Below are 27,311 nucleotides of genomic sequence, written 5' to 3' on the forward strand. Positions count from 1 at the left end.
GCTTGTGTAACTGCTGTCATTTTTAAGTTGCACGTTTATAGTGCGTGGTAAATGGAGTAGGTCACCCCAGCATTCCCATAGATAGGCACTGAGCTCATTGCAGAGTCAGCCATTCCATGGCTCGACAAGAACATGGAGTCATTTGCCATATGTGGTACGTGGCTAACTAAATAACCGGAACTTTAAAAGTTAATTATATAAAACTTTGCTCTTCTGGTTAGAAAAGTTTAGATATAATATGTTAAGTGTTGCAAAGATCATGCTTTTGTGCTGAACTTGCAACATATCTTGAAAATATCAAGCATTTAGGAGCAATGTAGATATTTTGACAATGAACAAATACTTCCAATTCACGGAAACTTACTGTCTGAATTTTTGTGTAAACCAGTACATTTAACTCTGAAATAATACACTGTAGTTTAACGTACTTATATTTATTATGGATCTTTTCCAGATTCTGAAGTTGTTGAAACGCTTGCAGGACTTAAACATCACGGTGGATGTTCTGGTGGTAAGATACAACATCTGTATTATATATGAAACAAATTTTGTCAGTTGAACACAGATCTGAATTCTTCCACTTGCTAATTTATGGTTCTGAATGTGTGTGAGAGAGGGGGAGAGATCTGTGTGTATTCAGCTATTTTTATCTAAATGTCAGAAAGGAATTTCCCTTTATAAAGTCAGCTCAGCCGTCATCTAATTGAACACCTGAAGTTTCGTTAGAAATATTCTCGCGTTGGTCGTACCGTATCCTTGGTCAATTAACTTCTCCTCCTCCTCCTCTTGGGTGACTTGCTTCCCATCTATGGTATTGTGGGTTCTGAGGTGGTTGATGAAGTCAATGTGGAAACAGCAGGGTCTTCCACAGATGGGGCAGGAGGTGGGTAATTTGTCAAGGAGTGCAATAGAATGTTATTACTGCCATTCTGAATTGGTTGCATTTCTGAAGGTGCCCTGAGAGAGTAAATGTAACTGTGCGCACTTCCGCTGTGAATATCACCCTGCAGAATATGTACAACTACAGGTCAATTGAATTAGTGGTCAAATAGTAAGAAAAGCTCCTCGAATTATGGATGGTTATTAACTTAAGATTTAGATAGAGGAAATTTGTTATCAATGGCTAGCCTTTGTCCAAGTCAAAGTCAAGTTTAGTGTCGTATGCACGTGCAATGAAAAACTTACTTGCAGCAGCATCACAAGCACATAGCATCAGATAAGCAGCATTCACAAGTAAAACATATCGGGGATGGGAAGGCAGTAGTCAAGTTTAAACAGTGAGAATGCAGCATGTCACTTGCAAATTTCTGCAGATGAACAGTGGAGAGCTGGTTGCATCACCGCCTGGTATGGAGGCTCCAATGCGCAGCATCGAAAGAGGTTTATTATCACTGACATATGTCGTGAAATGTGTTGTTTTGCGGCAGCAGTACAGTGCAAGACATAAAGACATAAAAATTACGATATGTTACAAAAATAAATGAATAGTGCAAAAGAGGAATAATAAGCGAGTGTTCATGGATTCATGGACTGTTCAGAAATCTGATGGCGGAGGGGAAGAAGCTGTTCCTGAATCATTGAGTGCAGGTCTTCAGGCTCCTGTACCTCCTCCCCAATGGTAGTAATGAGAAGAGGGCATGTCCTGGATGGTGAGGGTCTTTAATGATGGATGCCGCCTTCTTGAGGCGCCGCCTCTTGTGATGACACAAAACAACAAATGTCACAACAACAAATGATAGCGAGGTGGAGGAAATTAAAGGTCATGCGAGGATAGAAATCAAAGGTTTGTACGTGATAAAAATGTTCTCAGGTGCATCTATTTCAATGCAAGGAGTATTGTAGGTAAGGCAGATGAGTTTAGGGCGTGGATTGGCACGTGGGATTACGACATTATTGCTATTAGTGAGACTTAGATGCAGGAGGGGCAGGACTGGCTGCTTAATGTTCCAGGATTCTGTTGTTTCAGACGTGATAGAGGGGGAGGGATGAAAGGGGGAGGAGTGGCGTTACTGGTCAGGGAACAGATCACAGCTCGTCTATAGAGGCCATATGGGTGGAGCTGAGGAACAGGAAAGGTGTGGCCACACTAATAGGGTTGTATTATAGACCGCCCAATAGTCAGAGAGAATTGGAGGAACAAATCTGTAGTGAGATAGCAGACTGATGTAAGAAATAGGAAGTTATAACCGTAGGGGATTTTAACTTTCCACATATTGACTGGGACTCCCACACTGTGAAAGGGCTGGATGGCTTGGAGTCTGTCAGATGTGTTCAGGAAAATTTTCTAAATCAATATATAGAGGTACCAATGAGAGAAGATGCAATACTTGATCTCCTATTAGGGAACCTGACAGGTCAGGTGGCAGAAGTATGTGTAGGTGAACATTTTGGGTTTAATGACCATAACATCATTAGTTTTAAGTTAATTATGGATAAGGACAGGTCTGGTCCTGGAGTTAAGGTTCTAAATTGGAGAGAGGCCAATTTTATGGAAATGAGAAAGGATCTAGGAAGAGTGGATTGGGGTAAGTTGTTTTCTGGCAATGATGTGTTCAGTAAGTGGAAGGCCTTCAAAGGCGAAATTTTGAGAATGCAGAGTTTGCATGTTCCTGGCAGGATTAAAGGCAAAGTTAACAAGCATAGGGAACCTTGGTTTTCAAGGGATATTGGCGATCTGGTCAAGAAAAAGAGAGAGGTGTATAGCAGGTATAGGCAACTAGGAACAAATGAGGTACTTGAAGAGTATAGAAAATGTAAGAAGGTACTTTTATAAGTGTTTTGAAAGTTTTAAGCAGTAGAGTGGGGGCTGGACTGCGCAGGCGCGGTGTGGGCAGTTTAAAAAGCAAACAGACTATCCAGCGGGCAGCGTCGGAGTGGGCAGCGGAGTGAGAGGGAGCAGAGTGTTTTGGGCTTTGGCTCAAAGGGCTTCGGCGTAAAGGGGTGAGGAAAGGTAGGTGACTTGAGTTAAGGAAGGCGTATGAGTGCGGTTTCCTGTACTCAGTGTCAGATGTGGGAGTTCCCGGAGTCTCCCTGCCTCCGGGAAGGCTATGTCTGCACCCGGTGTGTCGAGCTGCAGCTCCTGAGGGACCGTGTTAGGGAACTGGAGATGCAGCTCGATGACCTTTGTCTGGTCAGGGAGAATGAGGAGGTGGTAGAGAGGGGTTGTAGGCAGGTCGTCACACCGGGACCACGGGAGTCAAGCAATTGGGTCACAGTCAGGAGGGAGGAGGGGGAAGGGGAAGTGTCAGGTACCCAGAGAGTACCCCTGTGGCTGTACCCCTTGACAATAAGTACTCCTGTTTGAGTACTGTTGGGGGAGACAACCTACCTGGGGGAAACAACAGTGGCAGTGTCTCTGGCACAGAGCCCGGCCCTGTGGCTCAGAAGGGTAGGGAAGGAGAGAGGAGGGCACTAGTGATAGGGAACTCTATAGTTAGGTGGGCAGACGGGCGACTCTGTGGATGCAGGAAAGAAACTCAGAAGATAGTTTGCCTCCCAGGTGCCAGGGTCCAGGATGTTTCGGATCGCGTCCAAGATATCCTGAAGGGGGAGGGAGAACAGTCAGAGGCCGTGGTACATATTGGTACCAACGACATAGGTTGGGAAAGGAATGAGGTCCTGAAAAGAGACTATAGGGAATTAGGAAGGAAGTTGAGAAGCAGGACCTCAAAGGTAGTAATTTCCAGATTACTGCCTGTGCTAAGTGACAGTGGGTATAGGAGCAGAATGAGGAGGAGGTTAAATGCATGGCTGAGGGATTGGAGTAAGGAGCAGGGATTCAGTTTTCTGGATCATCGGGGCCTCTTTTGGGGCAGGTATGACCTGTTCAAAGAGGACGGGTTGCACTTGAATCCCAGGGGGACCAATATCCTGGCGGGGAGGTTTGCTAAGGCTACTGGGGAGAGTTTAAACTAGAATTGCTGGGGGGTGGGATCCATACTGGAGAGACTGGGGAAGAGGTGTTTGGCTCTCAAATAGAGAAAGCTAATAGTAGGTACGAGAGGGACGATAGGCAGGTGATAGAGAAGGAAAGTGTTCAGACAGGTTTGAGATGTGTCTATTTTAATGCAAGGAGTATTGTGAACAAGGCGGATGAACTTCGAGCTTGGATCGATACTTGGAGCTATGATGTGGTGGCCATTACGGAGACTTGGATGGCTCCGGGGCTGGAATGGTTGATTCAAGTGCCAGGTTTTAAATGTTTCTGGAAGGACAGGAAGGGAGGCAAGAGAGGTGGGGGAGTGGCACTGTTGATCAGAGATAGTGTCACGGCTGCGGAAAAGGTGGACGTTGTGGAGGGGTTGTCTACGGAGTCTATGTGGGTGGAAGTTAGGAACAGGAAGGGGTCAATAACTTTACTGGGTGTTTTTTATAGGCCACCCAATAGTAACAGGGATATTGAGGAGCAGATAGGGAAGCAGATCCTAGAAAGGTATGAGAATAACAGAGTTGTTGTGATGGGGGATTTTAATTTCCCAAACATCGACTGGCATCTCCAGACAGTGAGGGGTTTAGATGGGGTGGAGTTTGTTAGGTGTGTTCAGTAAGGGTTCTTGACACAGTACGTACATAGACCTACAAGAGGAGAGGCTGTGCTTGATTTGATATTGTGTAATGAACCTGGTCAGGTGTCAGATCTCTCAGTGGGTGAACATTTTGGTGATAGTGATCATAATTCTATCTCCTTTACGTTAGCACTGGAGAGAGATAGGAACAGACAGACTAGAAAGGCATTTACTTGGAGTAAAGGGAATTATGAGGCTCTCAGGCAGGAAATTGGAAGATTAAATTGGGAACAGATGTTCTCTGGGAAAAGTACAGAAGATATGTGGCAAATATTCAGGGGATATTTGTGTAGAGTTCTGCATAGACATGTTCCAGTGAGACAGGGGAGTCACGACAGGATACATGAACCGTGGTGTACGAAGGCTATAATAAACCTAGTCAAAAGGAAAAGAAAAGCTTACAAAAGGTACAGAGAGCTAGGTAATGTTAGAGATCTGGAGGAGTACAAGGCTAAAAGGAAGGAACTTAAGAAAGAGATTAGGAGAGCCAGAAGGGGACATGAGAAGGCCTTGGCGGGCAGGATTAAGGAAAACCCAAGGCATTCTACAAGTATGTGAAGAGTAAGAGGATAAGATGCGAAAGGATAGGGTCTATCAAGTGCAGCCGTGGGAAGGAAATAGCGGAGGTACTTAATGAATACTTTACATCAGTATTCACCATGGAAAAGGATCTAGGGGATTGTAGTGGGGACATGCAGCGGCCTGAAAAGCTTGAGCATGCAGATATTAGAAAAGAGGTGGTACTGAAACTTTTGGAAATCATCAAGTTAGCTAAGTCGCCGGGACCAGATGGGGTGTACCCCAGGTTGCCGTGGGAGGCGAGGGAGGAGATTGCGGAGCCTCTGACAATGATCTTCGCGTCATTGATGGAGACAGGAGAGGTTCCGGAAGATTGGAGAGTTGTGGATGTTGTTCCCTTATTCAAGAAGGGGAGCAGGGATAGCTCAGGGAATTATAGACCGGTGAGTCTTACCTCAGTGGTTGGTAAGCTGATGGAGAAGATCTTGAGAGGCAGAATTTATGAACATTTGGAGAGGTATAATATGATTAGGAGTAGTCAGCATGGCTTTGTCAAGGGCAGGTCCTGTCTTACGAGCCTGATTGAATTTTTTGAGGATGTGACTAAACACATCGACGAAGGGAGAGCAGTAGATGTAGTGTATATGGATTTCAGCAAGGCGTTTGATAAGGTACCCGGTGCAAGGCTTATGGAGAAGGTGAGGAGACATGGGATCCAAGGGGACATTGCAGTGTGGATCCAGAACTGGCTGGCCCACAGAAGGGAAAGAGTGGTTGTTGAAGGGTCGTATTCTGCATGGAGGTCGGTGACCAGTGGTGTACCTCAGGGGTCTGTACTGGGACCCTTACTCTTTGTGATTTTTATAAACGACCTGGATGAGGAAGTGGAGGGGTTGGTTAGTAAGTTTGCAGATGACACGAAGGTTGGGGGTGTTGTGGATAGTTTGGAGGGCTGTCAGAGGTTACAGAGGGACATAGATAGGATGCAAAGTTGGCTGAGAAGTGGCAGATGCAGTTCAACCCAGATAAGTGTGAAGTGGTTCATTTTGGTAGGTCAAATACGTTGGCGGAATATGGTATTAATGGTAGGACTCTTGGCAGTGTGGAGGATCAAAGGGATCTTGGGGTCTGAGTCCATAGGACGCTCAAAGTGGCTGTGCAGGTTGGCTCTGTGTTTAAGAAGGCATATGGTGTATTGTTCTTCATCAATCGTGGAATTGAATTTAGGAGTCGAGAGGTATTGTTGCAGCGATATAGGACCCTGGTCAGATCCCACTTGGAGTATTGTGCTCAGTTCTGGTTGCCTCACTACAGGAAAGATGTGGAAGTCATAGAGAGGGTGCAGAGGAGATTTACAAGGATGCTGCCTGGAATGCGGAGCATGTCTTATGAAAGCAGGCTGAAGGAACTCAGCCTTTTCTCCTTGGAGCGACGGAGGATGAGGGGGGACCTGATAGAGGTGTATAAGATGATGAGAGGTATTGATCAGGTGGATAGTCAGAGGCTTTTCCCCAGGGCTGAAATGGTGGCCACAAGAGGACATAGGTTTAAGGTGCTGGGGAGTAGGTATAGAGGAGATGTCAGGGGTAAGTTTTTTACTCAGAGAGTGGTGAGTGTGTGGAATGGGCTGCCGGAAATGGTGGTGGAGGCGGATATGACAGGGTCTTTCAAGAGACTGTTGGATAGGTACATGGAGCTGAGTGAAATAGAGGGCTATGGGTCAGCCTATTAATTTCTGGGGTAGGGACATGTTCGGCACAGCTTTGTGGGCCGAAGGGCCTAAATTGTGCTGTAGTTTTCCTATGTTTCTATGTTTCTAAAATACTAAAGGAAATCAGGAAGGCAAAAAGAAGACATGAGGCTGCTTTGGCAGATAATGTGAAGGTAAACCCAAAGGGTTTCTACAAGTATATTAAGAGTAAAAGGATAGGAAGAGACAGAATTGGTCCCCTAGAAGATCAGAGTGGTTGTCTGTGTGTGGAACCTCAGGAGATGGGGGAAGTTTTTTTTGCATCAGTATTTACTCAGGAAACTGGTATAGTGGATATAGAAGGAAGGGAAACAGGCAATAGTGTCATGGAACATATAGAGATTAAAGAGGAGGAGGTGCTTGCTGCCTTACAGCGAATAAAGGTAGATAAATCCCCCGGGCCTGACAGGATATTTCCTCGGACATTGAGAGAGACTAGTGTAGAAATTGCAGGGGCCCTGGCAGATATATTTAAAATGTCCTTGGCCATGGGTGAGGTGCTGGAGGACTGATGGGTAGCTCATGTTGTTCCGTTGTTTCAAAAAGGCTCTAAAAGTAAACCAGGTAATTACAGGCCAGTGAGCCTGATATCAGTAGTCGGTAAATTATTGGAAGGTGTTCTGAGAGATCGGATATACAAGTATTTGGACAGCCAAGGGCTGATTAAGGATAGTCAGCATGGCTTTGTGCATGGTAGTTTGTGTTTAACGAATCTTGTAGAGTTTTTCTAGGAGGTTACCAAGAAAGTAGATGAAGGAAAGGCTGTGGATGTTGTCTACATGGACTATAGTAAGGCCTTTGACAAGGTCCCACATGGGAGGTTAGTTCATAAGGTTCAGTCACTAGGTATTCATGGAAAGGTTGTAAACTGGATTCGAAATTGGCTGTGTGGGAGAAGACAGAGTGGTTGTGGATGGTTGTTTCTCAGACTGGAGGCCTGTGACTAGTGGTGTGCCTCAGGGATCTGTGCTGGGGCCATTGTCGTTTGTTGTCTATATCAATGATCTAGATGATAATGTGGTAAATTGGATCAGCAAGTTTGTTGATCACACTAAGATTGGAGGTGTTGTGGACAGTGAGGAAGGATTTCAAAGCTTGCAGAGGGATCTGGACCAAATGGAAAAATGGGCCAGAAAATGGCAGATGGAATTTAATGCAGACAAGTGTGAGGTGTTGCATTTTGGAAGGACAAATCAAGGGAGGACATACACAGTAAATGGTAGGGCACTGAGGAGTGCGGAGGAACAAAGGGATCTGGGAGTTCAGATACATAATTCCCTGAAAGTAGAGTCACAGGTAGACAGGGTTGTAAAGAAAGCTTTTGGCATCCTGGCATTCTTAAATCAGAGTATTGAGTATAGGAGTTGGGATGTTATGGTGAGGTTGTATAAGTCATTGGTGTGGCCAAATTTAGAGTATTGTGTGCAGTTCTGGTCACCTAACTATAGGAAGGATATCTGTAAGATTGAAAGAGTGCAGAGGAGATTTACTAGAATGTTGCCGGGTCTTCAGGAGTTGAGTTACAGGGAAAGATTGAACAGGTTAGGACTTTATTTCTTGGAATGCAGAAGAATGAGGGGAGATTGGATAGAGGTTTACAAAATTGAGGGGTATAGACAGAGTAAATGCAAGTAGGCTCTTTCCACCTAGATTAGGAGAGATAAGTACGAGAGGACATGGCTTTAGGGTGAAGGGGGAAAGGTTTAGTGGGAGCTTCTTCACTCAGAGTGGTGGGAGTGTGGAATGAGCTGCCATCTGACATGGTAAATGTGGGCTCACTCTTAATTTTTAAGAATAAATTGGATAGATATACAGAGGGGAGAGGTCTGGAGGGTTCTGGACTGGGTGCAGGTCAATGGGACTAGCGAAACAAAGTTTCAGCACAGACTAGAAGGGCTGAATGGCCTGTTTTCTGTGCTGTAGTGTTCTATGGTTCTGTGGTCACGACATACGTCAGTGATTATAAACCTGATTCTGATTCTGCGTGCAACTGCACACATTGGTCCTGAGCATTTTCTAACAGTTTGCTGAAGTTCATAACAGTTCACTTAAAGGTTTTGCAATGTTTACTTAGAAATGTATAAATATCACATGGAACCTTTGAAATTCCCCTCATTAATAACAGTTCTTGCGGACACTGGGTGAATATCCTGGTTGCCTTTTACTTCCTCTGGTTGAAGCGTAGTCCTGGATGTCCTTGTGTTACTGTTGGAGACCTCACTGGGTAGCACACACTGCATACTCTGTGCACCAGTAATGGGTTTTACCTGCCATGTCTTCTGTGCTGAGGTTACCTGCAGTTGGGATTCCTTGGCAATGTTGAAGATTGTGGGCAAATTCTTCACATTCCAGTGGTATTTTTGCAACAGTTGAGCCTTTGAGAATGGTTTAGACCAGAGGTAATTTTCTGAGCAGGTCTGAATGTGTTCTATCTTCAGTCTCTGCCAAAGGCTTAACTCTGCTGTGAATTAAATTATGTTGTGCTTTGCATAATTTAACTTCTGTAGAAGATAAATTTTATTTTGTGTTCTGTGGTTTGTCAGATTATTGGAATTGGTTCATTAGTGTCACTTGTAAAGCTTCTATCCCACTGTGATAAGACTATTGAACGGTTCCCTTATACGATGAGATGGACTCTGACCTCACAATCTATCTTGTTGTGACCTTGCACCTTATTGCAATGCACTTTCTCTGTAGCTGTGACACTTTACTCAGTACTGTTATTGTTTATACCTGTACTACATCAATGCACTGTGTACTACCTCAATGTAACTGCACTGTGTAATGAATTGATCTGTACGATTGGTATGCAAGACAAGTTTTTCACTGCACCTCGGTACAAGTGACAATAATATACCAATACTAAGGTACACTGAAAATATTGTGTTGCATACTGTTGGTACAGATCAATTCATTACACAGTGCATTGAGGTAGTACAAGGGAAAAACAACAACAAAATACAGAATAAGGTGTCACAGTTACAGAGGAAGTGCAATGCAGGTAGACAGTAAGGTGCAAGGTTATAGCAAGGTAGATTGAGGTTAACAGTCCATCTTACTGTACTAGGGAACTGTTCAATAGTCTTATCAGGGATAGGAGCTGTTCTTGAGCCTGATGGTATGCACTTTCAGGCTCCTGTATCTTCTGCCTGATAGGAGAGGGGAGAAGAGAGAATGACCCAGGTGGGTGGGGTCTTTGATTATGCTGGCTGCTTCACCAAGGCAGCGAGAGGTATAGACAGAGTCCAAGGAGGGGAGGTTGGTTTCCGTGATGTGCTGGGCTGTGTCCACAACTCTCTGCGATTCTGGGCAGAGCAGTTGCCATACCAAGCCTTGGTGCATCCAGATGGGAGCTCATTGTTCCTGAAGTTCAGCAGTCACCGGATTTGCCAAGAGGGCTTCAGGTGAGAGGCCGAGTGTTCCCGTTATGGATAAGCTAAGTCCTTCCAAGCCTATGCAGTTTACTGGCAATCTAGCCGATAATTGGAAACACTTCAAACAGTGATTCAACATATATTTAGATGCTAGTGGAGTGGGAAGGAACGATGAAAAATTGAAAGTGTCTATTTTTCTGCACATGGTTGGTGAAGATGCTTTGGACATCTATAACAGCTTTCAAATTGATGAGACAGCTTTTGAGTTGGGCACCTTGATGGAAAAATTTGAGGAGTATTTTATCCCAAGTAAAAACATCACATTTGAGAGAGAGAATTTTTTTTCCTGTGACCAGAAACAAGGTGTTAGCTTCGACTAATACTTAGCTGAGCTTCACACACTGAGTAAGTCTTGTGAATTTGAAGATTTGAGAAACTCACTAGTTAAAGACAGAATAGTTTGTGGAATTCCAGATAACGGACTCAGAGAAGGACTGTTGCGTGAAAAAGATTTGACCCTGGAAGAGGCAATGAATATGTGCAGGTCAGCAGAAACCACACGAGCACAAGCTAAGGAGCTGTACAGAGCAGACACAACAGTACATGCTGTGAAAACAGAGAAGCAGCTCCCAAGGCGTTTCCGAAAGCAACAGCAAATCAAAGAGGAAGGCTGAAACAGCAAATGCAGCAGATGTGGAGGTAAACACATTCCAAAGATGTGTCCTGCTTATGGGAAGTCCTGCAATAGCTGTGGGAAGAAGAATCACTTTGCAAGGTGCTGCAAAGCTGGGGCTAACAAGAGAAAGGTGCACGCAGTTGATGAGAAAATGGAGGAATTCTTTGTGGATTCTGTACAGACTATGGTTGCTGATAAAACAGAATGGATTGTTCCAGTAACTGTGAATGAGACAGTAATTCCATTCAAGCTTGACACCAGAGCTCAGGTGAATCTGTTATTCATGGATGATTATAAGACTCTCGCAGTAAAGAGTAAGATTTACCCTGTGGAGTTAAAAGTGACAGGCTACACTGGAGAGAAAGTTCCGGTAAAAGGGGGCTGTATGGTGACCTTTAAGCACAAAGGGCAGCACTTAAAAGCACAGCTACTGATTGTAGAAAAGAGAGTACAGCTAATATTAGGTCTGGGTGCATGCGAAAAGCTCAACCTAGTGAAAAGAGTTTTCATAGTAGCTTCACATACCAAAGATGACCACACAACACTCATGGAAGAGTATGCAGACGTCTTTGAGGGGCTCGGATGCTTACCTGGTGTACACAAAATTCACATAGATGAGGCAGTGGCTCCTGTTGTCCATGCATGCAGGAAAGTTCCGTTTCAACTTAGAGATAAACTTAAGCAAGAACTAGCACGCATGGAATGAATGAATGTCATACAGAAAATTGAAGAACCAACAGATTGGGTGAGTTCACTGGTCATTGTGCAAAAGAAAAACGGAGCATTGCGGATATGTCTAGACCCAAGAGACTTCAATGAAGCCATCAAGAGAGAGCATTTTAAATTGTCAACACGGGAGGAGACCATGTCCCGGTTTTCAGGTGCCAAATGGTTTAGCAAGCTTGATGCATCGTCTGGGTTTTGGCAGATGAAGCTTGATGAGGCAAGTTTGAGACTGCATTTTTAACACACCACATGGAAGATATCGCTATCTTCGGCTGCCATATAGGATCCTGTCCGCACCAGAAGTCTACCATAAAACCATCCACGTGATTTTCGAGGGCATACCTGGTATCGAGACCATGATGGATGACATCGTCTGGGGGTCCACCAAGGAGGAACACGATACTCAACTGAGGCAAGTGCTTGACTTGACAAGGAATGTCAATTTGAAATTAAGTAAGGAGAAATGTGAGTTTGGTGTGAAGACACTGACCTTCATAGGAGATGTCATATCTGAAGAGAGAGTGAAGCCTGACCCAAGAAAGACGTCAGCCATTTAAAACATGGAGAGGCCTCAAAACAAAGAGGAGGTGAGGCGTTTCTTAGGGATGGTGACTTACCTGGCTAAGTTCATCCGTCAACTGTCAACAGTGTCAGCACCACTTAGGTCAAAATGAATAGATTTGGTCTCATGAGCAAGAAGAGTGTTTCCAGACATTGAAAAGGGTCCTAACTGAAGAGCCCGTGCCGAAGTTTTATGATCCGGAAAGGTGTATCAGGACATCAGCTGATGCGTCCCAGCACGGCCTTGGATCAGTACTACTGCAGCAGTATGATGGCACATGGCAACCTGTGGCTTATGCATCAAGGGCTTTAACAAGTGCGGAAGCCAACTATGCCCAAATAGAGAAAAAGCTTCTCGCCAATACATATGCATGTGAAAGGTTCCATCAGTACATCTATGGGCAAGGTATTGAAGTGGAGACAGACCATAAACTATTGGTCTCAATTATGCCCAAACCACTGAATGACTGTCCCATGAGGATACAGCGCATGTTGATAAGGCTGCAGAAATATGATGTGAAGATGATCTACACACCGGGAAAATATATGTTTGCTGCTGATGCTCTGTCTCGAGCAGTCAACAAGACAGAAAAGAGATACCAACAGGTTAATGCAAATATACAGGCCTATGTTGACATGATAGTCACCTCTCTTCCAGTATCTCTGGATAGAACAGAGCAGATTAGGAAAACAGCAGAGGCAGATGAAACAATGAAAGTACTCAAGGATACAATATGGAAAGGATGACCAGCAGCAAAGGATGACTGTCCAATGTGTGTTCAGGATTATTGGGCATGCAGAGCTGAACTGTCAGTAGTGAAAGATATGGTCTTCAAAGAGAACAGGTTTGTGATTCCAGTGTCACTACACAAGGAGATGCTCCAGAAGATACACAAAGGGCATCTTGGAGAGGAGAAATATAAACATAGAGCACATGAAGTGATGTACTGGCCAAGAATGAACCAAGACGTCAGCCGGACTACTGCTTCATGTGAAATATGCCTTACCTACAGACCAAGGCAGCAAGCAGAACCACTTACACCACAGCCTGTACCAGACAGGCCGTATTTCAAAGTTGGAGTGGATTTGCTTGACTGTAATGGGAAGAGCCATATTGTTGTAACAGACCACTTTTCCAATTACCCAGAGGTTGCGACACTGCAATCAATGTCCAGCAAAGCAGTTATCACGTTCCTGAAAGCTGTGTTTGCGAGGCATGGAGTTCCATGTGAAGTAGTATCAGACAATGGTCCACAATTTTCGAGCTGTGAATTTGAATCCTTTGCCAATGTTTGGGGGTTTCGACATATAACCTCAAGCCCACATCACCCAAAATCTAATGGCCTAGCAGAGAGTTCAGTTAAGGTGGTGAAGGGCCTCATGAAAAAAGTACAAGATGGACGAGAGGATTTCCACAGAAGTCTAATGATTTACAGAAGTGCGCCACTACAGAACGGCCTTTCACCAGCCCAAATGCTGATGGGTCGACGCATACGCACTAACCTTCCAATACATGAAAACCTGTTGACACCTGAAGGAGCACACAAGGTCAAACAGGCTAAAGAGGAAGGGAAAGAAAAACAGAAACAGAATCACGACAAGACAGTGAAAAGCCGACCAGTCCTGAAGCCTGGGGATCAAGTGCGAATCCGAGATCATGAATTTGGCACATGATCCATGCAAGGAGTTGTACAAGAGGAAGTAAATCCACATTCATACCAGATCCAGACGGAGCGAGGGGCACCTCTGAGGAGGAACCGCGTGGATCTACGACCACAAGCTCCAACTGTGATCCGTCTCCTGTCAGTACATCAAAGGGGCCAGCATCTGGAGAAAATGAACATGTGGACCAGAGTTCGCAGGAAAACACCAGTGCAGCAAATGAAAGCAACACACCAGCAGAAACAAGTACCAGACCAAAAAGGACCATTAAACCACCTCAGAGACTTGATTGAAAGCTGCTGAGTGGACAAGGGTTCTTGGCAGGTTTATAAGGACAAAGTATTATGTTTGTTTTTTTCTTTAAAGGGGGAAGATGTGTTATTATGTGTTGTTATGTAGTTATAATAAAGAACTACAGTTCCCAGCAGGCAATGCAAGGGGTCACATGGGAGAAACAGGAAGTGGCTGGAAAGAGCAGGAAAAGCAGCAGCCAGTCTGTGCAGTCTGTTGTTGTTTTAATAAATGTTCAGATGTTAAACCCATGCCAAGTTTGTCTTGTAATGAAGAACAAACATAACACTGACCTTTCAAAAATCTACCTACTTCCTCTTTAAATCCCACATGATCCAGCCTCAGTAAGGCTCCAGGGCAGAGAATTCCAGACATTCACCACCCTCTGGATCCTCGACTTCCTTACTGGGAGACCACAGTCAGTGCAGATTGGCAGTAACATCTCCTCCTCGCTGACAATCAACACAGGCGCACCTCAAGGATGCGTGCTTAGCCCACTGCTCTACTCTCTCTACACTCATGACTGTGTGGCTAGGCACAGCTCAAACGCCATCTATAAATTCGCCGATGACACCACTTCTGTTGGCAGAAGCTCAGATGGTGATGAAGAGGTGTACAGGAGATAGATCGGCTGGCTGAGTGGTGTCGCAACAACAACCTTGCACTCGATGTCAGCAACACCAAGAAATTGATTGCAAAGGGGAAGTCGGGAGAACACACACCAGTCCTCATTGAGGGGTCAGCGGTGGAAAGGGTGAGCAGCTTCAAGCTTCTGGGCGTCAACATCTCAGAGGATCTATTTTGGGGCCAAGACATTGATGCAGTCACGAAGAAGGCATGCCAGTGGCTCTACTTCATTCAGAGTTCGAGGAGATTTGGGATGTCACCAAAGACACTTGCAAGTTTCTACAGATGTACGGTGGAGAGCATTCTGACTGGTTGCATCACCATCTGGTATGGAGGCTCCAATGCACAGGATCGAAAGAGGCTGCAGAGGGTTGTAGATTCAGCCAGCTCCATCACGGGCACAACCCTCTCCACCATCGAGGACATCTTCACGAGGCGGTTCCTCAAGAAGGTGGTATCCATCACTAAGGACCCTCACCATCTGGGACATGCTCCCTTCTTGTTACTACCATCAGGGAGGAGGTACAGGAGCCTGAAGACCCACACTCAATGATTCAGGAATGGCTTCTTCCCCTCTGCCATCAGATTTCTGAACGGTCCATGAACCCATGAACACTACCTCGTTATTCCTCTTTTGCACTATTTATTTATTTTTGTAACTAAAAGTAATTTTCATGTCTTTATGTCTCGCACTGTACTGCTGCCGCAAAACAACTAATTTTGTGACGTGTCAGTGATGATAAACCTGGTTCTGATTCTCTGCTGGATGTTCCTTCATACCATAGTGTTAAGTGGCTTCCTCCTGATCTTGTTGTTCGTGGTTTTATTCACCAGATCTTTCTGCGAACAGCACTGCAGAACCTTTTAATGCTAGATGTAATTGAATGAATCGGGGGCGGTGCACATGCTGTCTCCTCAATGTCCCTCCCAATGTCTAGTGGCAGAAGGACCCTGGACTCTGCTCCTTCCCCCTCGATGCCTTTTGTGTTGGCTGCACTAAGCTTCGGTGCGTTCCTGCGCACATATCCCTGCAGCGTGGAATGTACCAGTTGGCAGCATTCCTTCCAGGGCCCCTTACTTATCGTAACTTGTGTTCATTTAAGTTTGTTAACTTGTGTTTCTAATGTACTGTGCTGCTGCTGCAAAAAGCTAATTTTCATGGCATTTGTACCCTGGGTATTTATGCCCAGGACAATAAACTTAACTGGACTAACATCTTGTGCTGGAAGACCAATGCGTTCTGGGCAGACCAAGCGGCATCTTTCACCGAGTTGATGATCTTCTGGCAGCAATCGATGTTTGTACCCTCACTGAATCTTGAGGCGCCAAGTACTCTACTCCTGATGCTATTTTCCTATGCCCTTATTGTTCTCCAGCATGTTATTAAACTCGGCCGGATAGGAGGGGTTTATTTAATTCCTGTTTTGGTCAAGCAGATTAGGAAATTAAACATTATCCTTAGTGTCACTGTAGAAGGAGAAATGAATCAAGTGCCTTGCAATAAATCTCTTTGGGTGGGGGGAAGAAAATGTGTGTATGGACATTGGTAAGAACAAGATCCAACTTAGTTGCTAAGTATTCTGTGGGTGAACAGTGAGCAGGATCGCCCTATGATGTTGATGACGTTGTGCCTTGCAGCAGTCATGGCCTTCAGGAGAGGAGAACAAATCTTTCCATAGCACAAGGTAATTATTCAATAACAAAAAAGTTACAGATAACACATTGTACATCTCCTGTGAATAGTTTAGTGGGGATACTGTGACTTGTGGACTGCATTTAATTGTTACTTTCAGTAGAGAAACATGTTAGAAAGGGAGCATTTATAAGCTAACTAAACATCACTGGTGTTCATCAGTAGGGAGATATGAATTAATAGTTTTAAAATAAAACTAAAGTCAACCTAATTTGTCTTATAAGATCCTAATAGTTACAGTAATAGTTATGAAAAATAATACAATAAAGAAGGCTGTTTGGCTCATTGATTTCCTGTCAGGTCTTGGAGCAGTCACATTAATCCCACTTCCCCACTTATTTCCTCTTGGATCTATTCCCTCAGACAAGCGATAGCAACATTCAGAAATGTGAACAGGCAGGGAATGGAGGGACACAGTCTACATGCAGGCAGATGTGATTAATCGGATCAGCATCACAGACGGCAGGGCACTAGAGAGACAAAGGACTACGGGTTCTGAAATCCAGATGAAAAACACGATGATGCTGGAGGAACTCAGCAGGCCAGGCAGCGTCCGTGGAGAAAAGCAGGCGATCAATGTTTCGGGGCAGGACCCTTCTTCAGGACTGAAGCTAGGAAAAGGGGAAGCCCAATATATAGGAGGGAAAAGCAGAGCAGTGATAGGTGGACAGAAGAGGGGAGGCGGGGTGGGCACAGGGTGGTGATAGGTAGATGCAGGTAAGAGATAGTGATAGGCAGGTGTGGGGGAGGAGGGGAGAGCAGATCCACCGGGGGATGGGTCAAAGGTAAGGAGAGAGAGGAAAGAAAAGTTGAAAAAAAGAGGCTAGGAAAGGGAAGAAGAGAAGAAGCATGGTGGGTGGGGGGTGTGGGGAAGGGGGTGGGGATTACCTAAAGTGGGGGAATTCAATATTCATGCTGTTAGGCTGCAAGGTTCCAAGACGGAAAATGAGGTGCTGTTCCTCCAGTTTGCGCTTGAAATTCTCCCGGCAGTGGAGGAGGCCGAGGACTGACATTTCAGTGATGGTGTGGGAGGGGGAGTTGAAGTGACCGGCGTCGGGGAGATGCAGGTCGCGGTTACAGACGGCAGGGCCCTCTCCTACATCAGTGAGACCGGACGCAGATTGGATGACCGCTTCGCCGAGCACCTTCACTCCGTCCGCCATGCCAGCTGGGATCTCCCGGCGGCCAGCCATTTCATTTCCACATCCCGTTCCACACCGTCATGTCTGTCCACGACCTCCTCCACTGTCAGGTCGAGGCTGAACGCAGATTAGAGGAACAGCACCTCATGTTCCGCCTGGGCAGTATCCAACCTGCCGGCATGAGCGTCGAATCCCCAGCCTTCTGGGGAACGTCTCCCCCTCTGCCCCTTTCTCCCCCTTTTTGTCTTTTCTCTCTCCGCCTGATCCACCTGACCCCTATCTCTTCCCCTTCCCCACCCTCTCTATCTGCCCATCACCCACACACTCCTCCCACCGGTTCCCCTCCCCACCTCCCTCCCTCTATTCCAGGCCCCACCTTCCTCTCCCATCAGATTCCATCATCTTCAGCCCTTTGTCACTTCCACCTACCACCTCCCAGCTTCTGACACCGTTCCCACTCTCCCCCCTCCCCCATCTGCCTATCACACCGCCCCCCTCACCTGGATCCACTTATGACCTGCCAGGTCTCGCCCCAGCCCTCCCCCTCACCTCTTTATACCGGCTACCTCCCCTCCATCTTTCAGTCTAGATGAAGGGTCTCGACGTGAAACATCGACTGTCCATTTCCCTCCACAGATGGTGCCTGACCCGCTGAGTTCCTCCAACGCCTTGTATGTTGCTCCAGATTTCCAGCACATTTTCTCGGGTCTTGTCAGAAGGCGGTACGATACGTTGGAGCAGGTTGGTAGGGAACTTGGGTTTAACGTTAGGCCCATTCTCTTACCATTGACTCATTTGAAGAAGCGTATGATAGAGTTTATTCTCCAAACGTGAGCATGTGCCAGCAACATCTGAATACTGCTTGACTGTAAATGTTTGTGTGAATTTGGCTCTGGAGTGGAGGTGATGTAGGTCGAAAACCTTCTTCTTAGTCCTGTAGGTTAGCTTCTGCGGGGTTTAGGGAGAGGACTAGAACATTAAAAGCAAGGATGTACTGCTGAGACATTATAGGGCATTGGTCAGACTGCATTTGGAATATTGTGAGCAATTTTGGGCCCCGTATTTGAGGAAGGATGTGCTGGCCCTGGAGAGGGTCCAGAGAAGGTTCACAAGAATGATCCCAGGGATGAAAGGCTTATCGAATGAGGAGTGTTTGATGTTTCTGGGCCTGTACTTGATAGAGTTCAGAAGGATGAGGGGGAGATCTCATTGAAACCTAGCGATACAAAAGGTCTGGATAGAGTGGATGTCGGGAGGATGTTTCCATTCGCAGGAGAGTCTCGGATCCGAGGGCACAGCCTCAGAATAAAGGGACATCCCTTTAGAACTGAGATGAGGAGGAATTTCTTCAGCCAGAGGGTGGTGAATCTGTGGAATTCATTGCCACAGAGGGCTGTGGAGGCCAAGTCAATGGCATTGGTTTATTATTACCACTTGTACCGAGGTACAGTGAAAAACTTGTCTTGCATACTGATCGTACAGATCAATTCATTACACAGTGCATTGAGGTAGTACAGGGTAAAAACAATAACGGAATACAGAGTAAAGTGTCACAGCTACAGGGAAGTGCATTGCAGGTAGACGATAAGGTGCAAGGTCAAACAAGGTAAATTGTGAGGTCAGAGTCCATCTCATTGTATAAGGGAACCGTTCAATAGTCTTATCACCATGGGATAGAAGCTGTGCTTGAGCCTGGTGGTATGTGCCCTCAGGCTCCTGTATCTTCTACCTGATGGGAGAGGAGAGAAGAGAGAATGACCCAGGTGGGTGTGGCCTTTGATTATGCTGGCCGCTTCACTAAGGCAGCGAGACGTATAGACAGAATCCATAGAGGGGAGGCTGGTTTCCGTGATGTGCTAGGCTGTGTCCACAACTCTCTGCAGTTTCTTGTGGTCCTGGGCAGAGCAGTTGCCATACCAAGCCATGATGCATCCAGATAGGATGTGTTCTATGATGCATTGATAAAAGCTGGTGAGAGTCAAAGGGGACGTGCCAAATGTCTTTAGCCTCCTGAGGAAGTAGAGGCACTGGTGAGCTTTCTTGGCCATGGCGTCTACATGTTGGGACCAGGACAGGCTGTTGGTCATGTTCACTCCTAGGAATTTGAAGCTCTCAACCCTGTCGACCTCAGCACCATTGATGTAGACAGGTGCATGTACACCGCCCCCTTTCCTGAAGTCAGTGACCAGCTCTTTTGTTTTGCTGATATTGAGGGAAAGGTTGTTGTCATGATACCATGTCACTAAGCTCTCTATCTCCTTCCTGTACTCCGACTCATCGTTATTTGGGATACGGCCCACTACGGTGGTATCGTTTGCAAACTTGTAGTTGGAGTCGTCTTAAATCCGTTGGGTAAGTGCAAGGAGAGGGTCACAATAACACCACCTACCATTGGGGTTCCAGGATTGGGACAGAAGAGAAGCAAAGTGACAAATCTACGCAAAACATTGGCGGTGTGCCTTTTAAAACATACAATTTTTTTACGCCTAATAATGGTTGTGGAAAGCGCAGATTTACTCAGGATGTGAAATTATAGCTGCAAGGAGAAAATTCTGCACAAAATAATTTCCCCCAGAACAGGCAAAGAAAATAAGCTTTGCGTGGAATAAATTCTTGGATTCCAAGGTCCTCCGCTTTGGTTCCCAGCACACCTCTGGTGGTGGCAAGGTCTGGGAGCCCTAATGTTTCTGCCTCTGTTCATGTTACATCATTGAAGTAGAGCTATTATACTCATGGTCAGCATGGATGTGGTGGGTTGGAGGGCCTGTTTCCGTGCTGTATCACTCTATTGTATGTGAGCGCTGAAAGGATTTTATTTTCTTCTTGCAGAATGTCAAAAACAATTTGGAACTTGCATTTTTTGGGGAAATATCTTGTTACTAAATTTGGAGAGCACTTGGAAACATCAAAAATGCTCGAGCGTTCAGGAATTTGGCAGTGACGTACGGGCTGGTATTAAATGAAAATGAAGCACAATGTATGTGAAAGGGATGTGTGAATGTAACATTTCTGAGCCAGTAATTTGTTCTGAATGTAGCCACAACCTAAGTTTGAGCCATAAGTGGATGTTTTACTACCGATTTACTCATTGAAGTATTTCAAATTTGTTTGAATTTTTGTTTTAGGAAACAGGAATAGGAAAAACAGTGAATGGATTCAGGAAAAATAAAGCTGTTGGTGGCACTGCTAAAAAGCTAGTGTACCAGTGGAGAAAATTAATACCTGAGCAAGCATCCAGGTAGGCTTTCAATCACAGCTTGTCGATGGGGCTGCAAGCTTATCTTTGCTATGTAAGCACAAATTATAAATTCTTGAAGCTCCATATGATCAGATTGTGTGGTCCTGCCACTATGAATGTCAGGTCATTCGTTATGAAAAAGTATTTGATTTGTTTTTGAAAGCAGATCCCGAAATTCCTGCGCTCATTGAGAAGGAGAGTCTGGATTCCATGGGTGATGGGCAGGGCTAAATCAGAAGGCAAAATGAAGCTATGACTGACAGTTTCAAATTGCAGAAAGGTTCACCAGAATCCATTCTACCCTCACTGGACATCAGCAGAACTGATGCCAGTTGGAGAATAATTTGAACCCCTTTGAGGGTTTTGAAAAAGCTTCAAACTTGGACTAAATTCCAGTTATCAATAATAGATTTTGTTTGGCTCCACTGAAAGCTAATTTTCTGGCATTCATTCTTTCAGCCTCAAGAGGTCTAAGAGGACAATTTAATTATGTTGAGGGCTGATGGAGAGGTTAGTTGGGTGCTATGGTAACTTAATTGAGGAGAATTGTGCAATTATTATAAGAAAATATATCTTTATTGGTCACATGTACATTGAAGCACACAGTGAAATGCATCTTTTTGCATGGACTGTTTTGGGGGCAGCCCGCAAGTGTCGCCACGCTTCCGGCACCAACATAGCATGCCCACAACTTCCTAACCCGTACGTCTTTGGAATGTGCGAGGAAACTGGAGCACCCGGAGGAAACCCACGCAGACACGGGGAGAACGTACAAACTCCTTACAGACAGCAGTGGGAATTGGGTTGCTGGCGCTGTAATAGTGTTACGCTAACCACTACCCTACCGCGCCACCTATATCAAGAGCATCCAGGAATTAAAGTGAAGTCTTTGACCTCAAGGTAGGGTTGGACTTCTGCATCAGTAGACACTAGGATTTTCAGTAGCAATAGTCCGATCGCCATTCATTGATATCGGTCATCTCCAGTCCAGAAGTTTATCTGTTTTCTAAGATTTGGCTCTTGTGTGCCTATTTTTAAAATTCAGAGAGAGGTAGAATGTTCTGTGGCAGCACACTTCAATTGCATTTTGTTCGTGTAATGAAGATGTGCTTCATAAATAGGGAGAGTTTTCATGAGATTTGTTTCCCTTATGAGTTTTGTTTGTTTCTTGTGAGCCAAATCCAGATTTTAAATAAAAGCCAAAATTCCAAAATTAGCAGTTGTATTTGAAGTTGCCACTTGAAACCTGAAACCTAAAACCTACATGCCAAATGGCCAACAACAACCGACTTTTTGTTATGCTGTACTGTTACAATAGAACATAGAACAGTACAGCACAGAACAAGCCCTTCGGCCCACAATGTTGTGCTGACATAGCTAATCCCTCCTACCTGCAGAAATCCCAAATCCCTCCATTTTCCTCTCATTCATGTGCCCATCCAAACCCCTCTTAAAAGCCCCCAATGAATTTGCCTCCACCACCCTATCAGGCAATGCATTCCAGGCATCCACCACTCTCTGAGTAAAAAACGTACCCCTCACGTTTGTTCTGAACCTACCCCCTCTCACCTTAAATGCATGCCCTCTGGTATTGGATCACTCAATCATGGGAATAAGATATCGCTTGTCCACCCTATCTACGCCTCTCATCATTTTATACACTTGAAACAGATCACCCTTCAGCCTCCACCGCTCCAGGCAAGAGCCCAAGTTTGTCCAGCCTCTCCTGATAGCACAGTTGCCTGTATAAAACTCTTGATTCTATTGGTTGTAAGGACCTTGCCCTTGAGCTGTTTCCCAAAGTTGGCAGCAGCTTGGAGAATTGCCTAATACAGTAAATCCTTAAACAGTCATGAAAACTACTTTTACATGTTGCAACAGCAACGTTAGTGCCAGTTTGTGCTTGTTTGCTGCCATGACAATGGGAGGTGTATGATATTGAAATTGGCTGGCTTGATATAATTAAGATTCTGCCACTACATTGGGCTTTTATTGTATCCTGATTGTGTTCTTTCTCGTGTAATTTAATGTTTTTTCTTGTGAACATTGTGTCTCTAGTGCTATGTGCCTGCGATGCCGCTGCAAGTAAGTTTTTCATTGCACCTGTGCATACATGGACTTGTGCATATGACGATAAACTCGACGTTGACTTTTTGGACTGAGGGGGGTAACATCGGGACAGGAATTCCTGATGGCAAAGCACCTGTCTTGGATCAGATAGAACATAGAACAGTACAGCACTATACAGGCCCTTCGGCCCACAATGTTGTGCCGACCTTTAAACCTCGCCTAAGACTATCTAACCCTTCCTCCCACATAACCCTCTATTTTAAATTCCTCCATATGCTTATCTAGCAATCTCTTGAAGTTGATCAATGTACCTGCCTCCACCACCGCCCCTGGCAGCGCATTCCATGCCCCAACCACTCTCTGGGTAAACAACCTTCCTCGGATACCTCCCTTGAACTTCCCACCCATTACTTTAGAGCCATGCCCTCTTGTATTGAGCATTGGTGCCCTGGGAAAGAGGCGCTGGCTGTCCACTCTATCTATTCCTCTTAATATTTTGTACACCTCTATCATGTCTCCTCTCATCCTCCTCCTCTCCAAAGAGTAAAGCCCTAGCTCCCTTAGTCTCTCCTCATAATGCATGCTCTCTAAACCAGGCAGCATCCTGGTAAATCTCCTCTGCACCCTTTCCAACGCTTCCACATCCTTCCTATAATGAGGCAACCAGAACTGGACACAGTACTCTAAGTGTGGTCTAACCAGAGTTTTGTAAAGCTGCATCATTACCTCACGACTCTTAAACTCGATCCCTCGACTTATGAAAGCTAACACCCCATAAGCTTTCTTAACTACCCTATCCACCTGTGAGGCAACTTTCAGTGATCTGTGGATATGGACCCCCAGATCCCTCTGCTCCTCGACACTGCCCAGAATCCTGCCATTTACCTTGTACTCTGCCTTGGAGTTTGTCCAAGATTCAGAATCAAGATCAAGGATTGCAATTAAAAACAAAATAACTCGTTGAATGGGATTGAAAAGTTAAAGGTGGTATCTGTTCCACCTGAGTCGCTGATAGATGCAAAAAGATCTAATGGGGAATGTTACCAGGACGTAGTGCAGCTCAGTCATACTGAGGCTGCAAAACAACCTCGCCAGGAATGCCGCATTGCGGAGATTCAACCTTGAATTCACGAAATTGCGACAAGCCACGAGCATCAAATCGTTCCCGTGCTTGGAGACATTTGCAGTCTCCAACCTGATGGCATGAACATCACTTCCTCTGACTTCTGGTAACCACTCCCCTCTGTCCCTTCCTTTCCTTTTACCTTATTCCCCCTGCCTCCCACCAATCTCTTTCCCCTCCCCCCACCCTCTCCATCTGCCCGTCACCCACAAACTCCTCCCACTGGTTCCCCTCCCCACCTCCCTCCCTTTATTTCATGGTCCACTGTCCTCTCCTATCAGATTCCATCTTCCTCAGCCCTTTGTCACTTCCACCTATCACCTCCCGGCTTCTGACATCATTCCCACTCTCTCCCCCTCCCTCCCTCACCTGCCTATCACCCTCTCCTCACCTGGATCCACCTATCACCTACCGGCTCTTGCTCCACCCCTTCACACCCCCCACCTCCTTATACTGACCATCGCCCCTCTTCCTGATGAAGGGTCTCGACCTGAAACGTCAACTGTCCATTTCCCTCCATAGATGCTGCCTGACCCGCTGAGTTCCCCCAGCGTTGTTCCTGTGCTTATGGTGCACAGGATGATCTTCTCACAGACGGTGGGGACAGTCTGGAACTCTCAGCCTCGGAGGGTTGGATAATTAGGGGTATTTCAATGAGGTTACTCGCAGTAACCTTTTTGCAACATTTGAGTCTTTGAATGTGATTCAGACCAGAGGTAATTTTCTGAGCTGGTGTGAATGTGTTCTATCTTCAGTCTGTGCCAATGGTTTATCTGCACTGTGAATTAAGTTATGTTGTGCTTTGCATAATCTAACTTTCGTGAAACGTAACAATCTTATTTTGTGTTCTCCAGTTTGTCAGATTGTTCAATTACATCTAGTGTTAAAACATTTTGCAGTGCTATTTGCAGAAAGGTCTGGTGAATAAAACCATTAATTACAAGACCATTTAACGCTGTGGTTCATGGGAACTTCTAGCAGAGGACGATGAACCTCAGAAATTCTCTGCCCTGGAGGCTTGTGGAGGCTGGATCATGGATTTAAAGAGGAAGTAGAGAGATTGGTATTGGTTTATTATTGTCACTTGTACAATAATAAACCAATACCAATACCTCAGTACAGCGAAAACCTTGTCTTGCATACCGTTTGTATGGGTCAATTCATTACACAGTGCAGTTACATTGAGGTGGTACACAGTGCATTGAGGTAGTACAGGTAAAACAATAACAGTACAGAGTAACGTGTCACAGCTACAGAGAAAGTGCAGTGCAATAAGGTGCAAGGTCACAACAAGGTAGATTGTGAGGTCAGAGTCCATCTCATCGTATACGGGAACCATTCAACAGTCTTATCACAGTGGGATAGAAGCTGTCCTTGAGCCTGGTGGTATGTGCCCTTAGGCTCCTCTATCTTCTGCCTGATGGAAGAGGAGAGAAGAGAGAATGACCCGGATGGGTGGGGTCTTTGATTATGCTGGTTGCTTCATCAAGGCAGCAAGAGGTATAGACAGAGTCCAAGGAGGGGAGGCTGTTTTCCATGACATGCTGGGCTGTGTCCACAACTCTCTGCAGTTTCTTGCGGTCCTGGGCAGAGCAGTTGCCATACCAAGCTATGATACATCCAGATAGGATGTTTTCTATGGTGCATCGATAAAAGTTGGTGAGTGTCAAAGAGGACATACCGAATTTCTGTAGCCTCCTGAGGAAGTAGAGGCGCTGGTGAGCTTTCTTGGCCATGGCGTCTACGTGGTTGGACCATGACAGGCTATTGGTGATGTTCACTCCAGGAACTTGAAGCTCTCAATTCTCTCAACCTCAGTACCATTGATATAGACAAGTGCATGTACACAGCCCTCTTTCCTGAAGTCAATGACCAGCTCTTTTGTTTTGTTGACATTGAGGGAAAGGTTGCTGTCATGAAACCATTTTTGAAAGATCAGGGAATTGAGCGCTGTGGGGAACTGGCACAGAAGTTGGGATGAGGCCTGGGGAAGCTCAGTAATCTTCTTACTGAGTGGCAAGGTATGGCCTACCCCTGCTCCTTTTTTCTTGTGTTCCTATGTACCAGCTACATGTTTGGAAAATGGTAAAATGTCACATTGGCAGAACAGAATGTTCTTAAACTGGGCATTGATAGGCTATTGAACCAGAACTTATGAAACATTATTTCACATGCAACTGTTTCTGACTTTGGTCTATGTCAAATGTGAAAAGTACTTCAATTATTGAAAGCGGTGTCACAGGTAGACAGGGTGGAGAAAAGGGCAGTTAGCACGCCAGCCTTCATCAGTCAGGGCACTGAGTGTAGGAGATGGGACATTGTGTTGCAGTTGTATAAGTCATTGGTGAGGCCGCACTTGGAGCACTGTGTACAGTTTTGGTCACCCTGTTATAGGAAAGACGTGGTTAAACTGGAAAGAGTGTAGAAAAGATTTACAAGGATGTTGCCAGGACTAGAGGGCCTGAGTTATAGGGAGAGGTTGTTCAGGCTACGTCTTTATTCCTTGGAATGTAGGAGAATGAGGGGTGACCTTCTAGAAATGTTTAAAATTATGAGAGGCATAGATAAGGTGGACGGTAACAGTCTTTTCCCCAGGGTAGGGGAGTCCAAAACTAGGGGACATAGGTTTAGAGTGAGGGGGGAAAGATTTAAAAGGGACCTGAGGGGCAACTTTTTCACCCAGAGGGTGGTGGGTATATGGAACGAGTTGCCAGAGGAAGTGGTTGAGGCAGGTACAATAGTATCATTTAAGAAGCACTTGGATAGGTACATGGAGGGGCGGGGCTTGGAGGGATATGGGCTGAACACAGGAAATTGGCACTAGCTGGGTGGGCACCATGGTCAGCACGGATGAGTTGGGCTGAAGGGCCTGTATCCCTGCTGTATTGCTCTGACTCTATTTTACTTCTATCGATTTTTTTTTTATGCCCTTAAAATTCTAAATATGTTTTTGAGTATATGGTTTCTTTTCAGTCAATAATTTAAATTATTGAAGCAAATTAATTATAATTTAACTTAAATGGCTGATCTGAAGTAGAATACAATGGTAGGATGGTTTTAGATCAATGGTAAAATGCATTTAATTCAGAACTATAATATGAAACCCTATTAAGTCAGGTAGTGGACTTTGTAGAGCCACTGTCTCACAGCACCAGAGACCTTCAGTGATATCCGTGTGGAGTTTGCACATTCTCCCTGTGACAGTGTGGGTTCCCCCCGAGTTCTCAAGTTTCCTCCCACATTGCAAAGGTGTGCGGTTGGTAGGTTAATTGGCCACTGTAAATTACCCCTAGT

The 27,311-nt window shown here is 45.3% G+C and overlaps 1 protein-coding gene across 2 annotated transcripts in view; it reads left to right on the forward strand.

The window, feature by feature from the left end:
- The window catches only part of eloal (elongin A, like), a 76,166-nt gene that overhangs the window by 8,048 nt on the left and 40,807 nt on the right, over positions 1-27,311 (forward strand). For both annotated transcript variants that reach the window (XM_052024383.1, XM_052024384.1), the window contains exons 2-3: positions 455-511; positions 20,712-20,824. In XM_052024383.1, coding sequence (XP_051880343.1) covers positions 455-511; positions 20,712-20,824 — 170 coding nt within the window. The remainder of the gene's footprint in view (positions 1-454; positions 512-20,711; positions 20,825-27,311) is intronic.

This window comes from Pristis pectinata, chromosome 10 (genome assembly GCF_009764475.1).
Source record: "Pristis pectinata isolate sPriPec2 chromosome 10, sPriPec2.1.pri, whole genome shotgun sequence".
In the NCBI taxonomy this organism is placed as follows: domain Eukaryota; kingdom Metazoa; phylum Chordata; class Chondrichthyes; order Rhinopristiformes; family Pristidae; genus Pristis; species Pristis pectinata.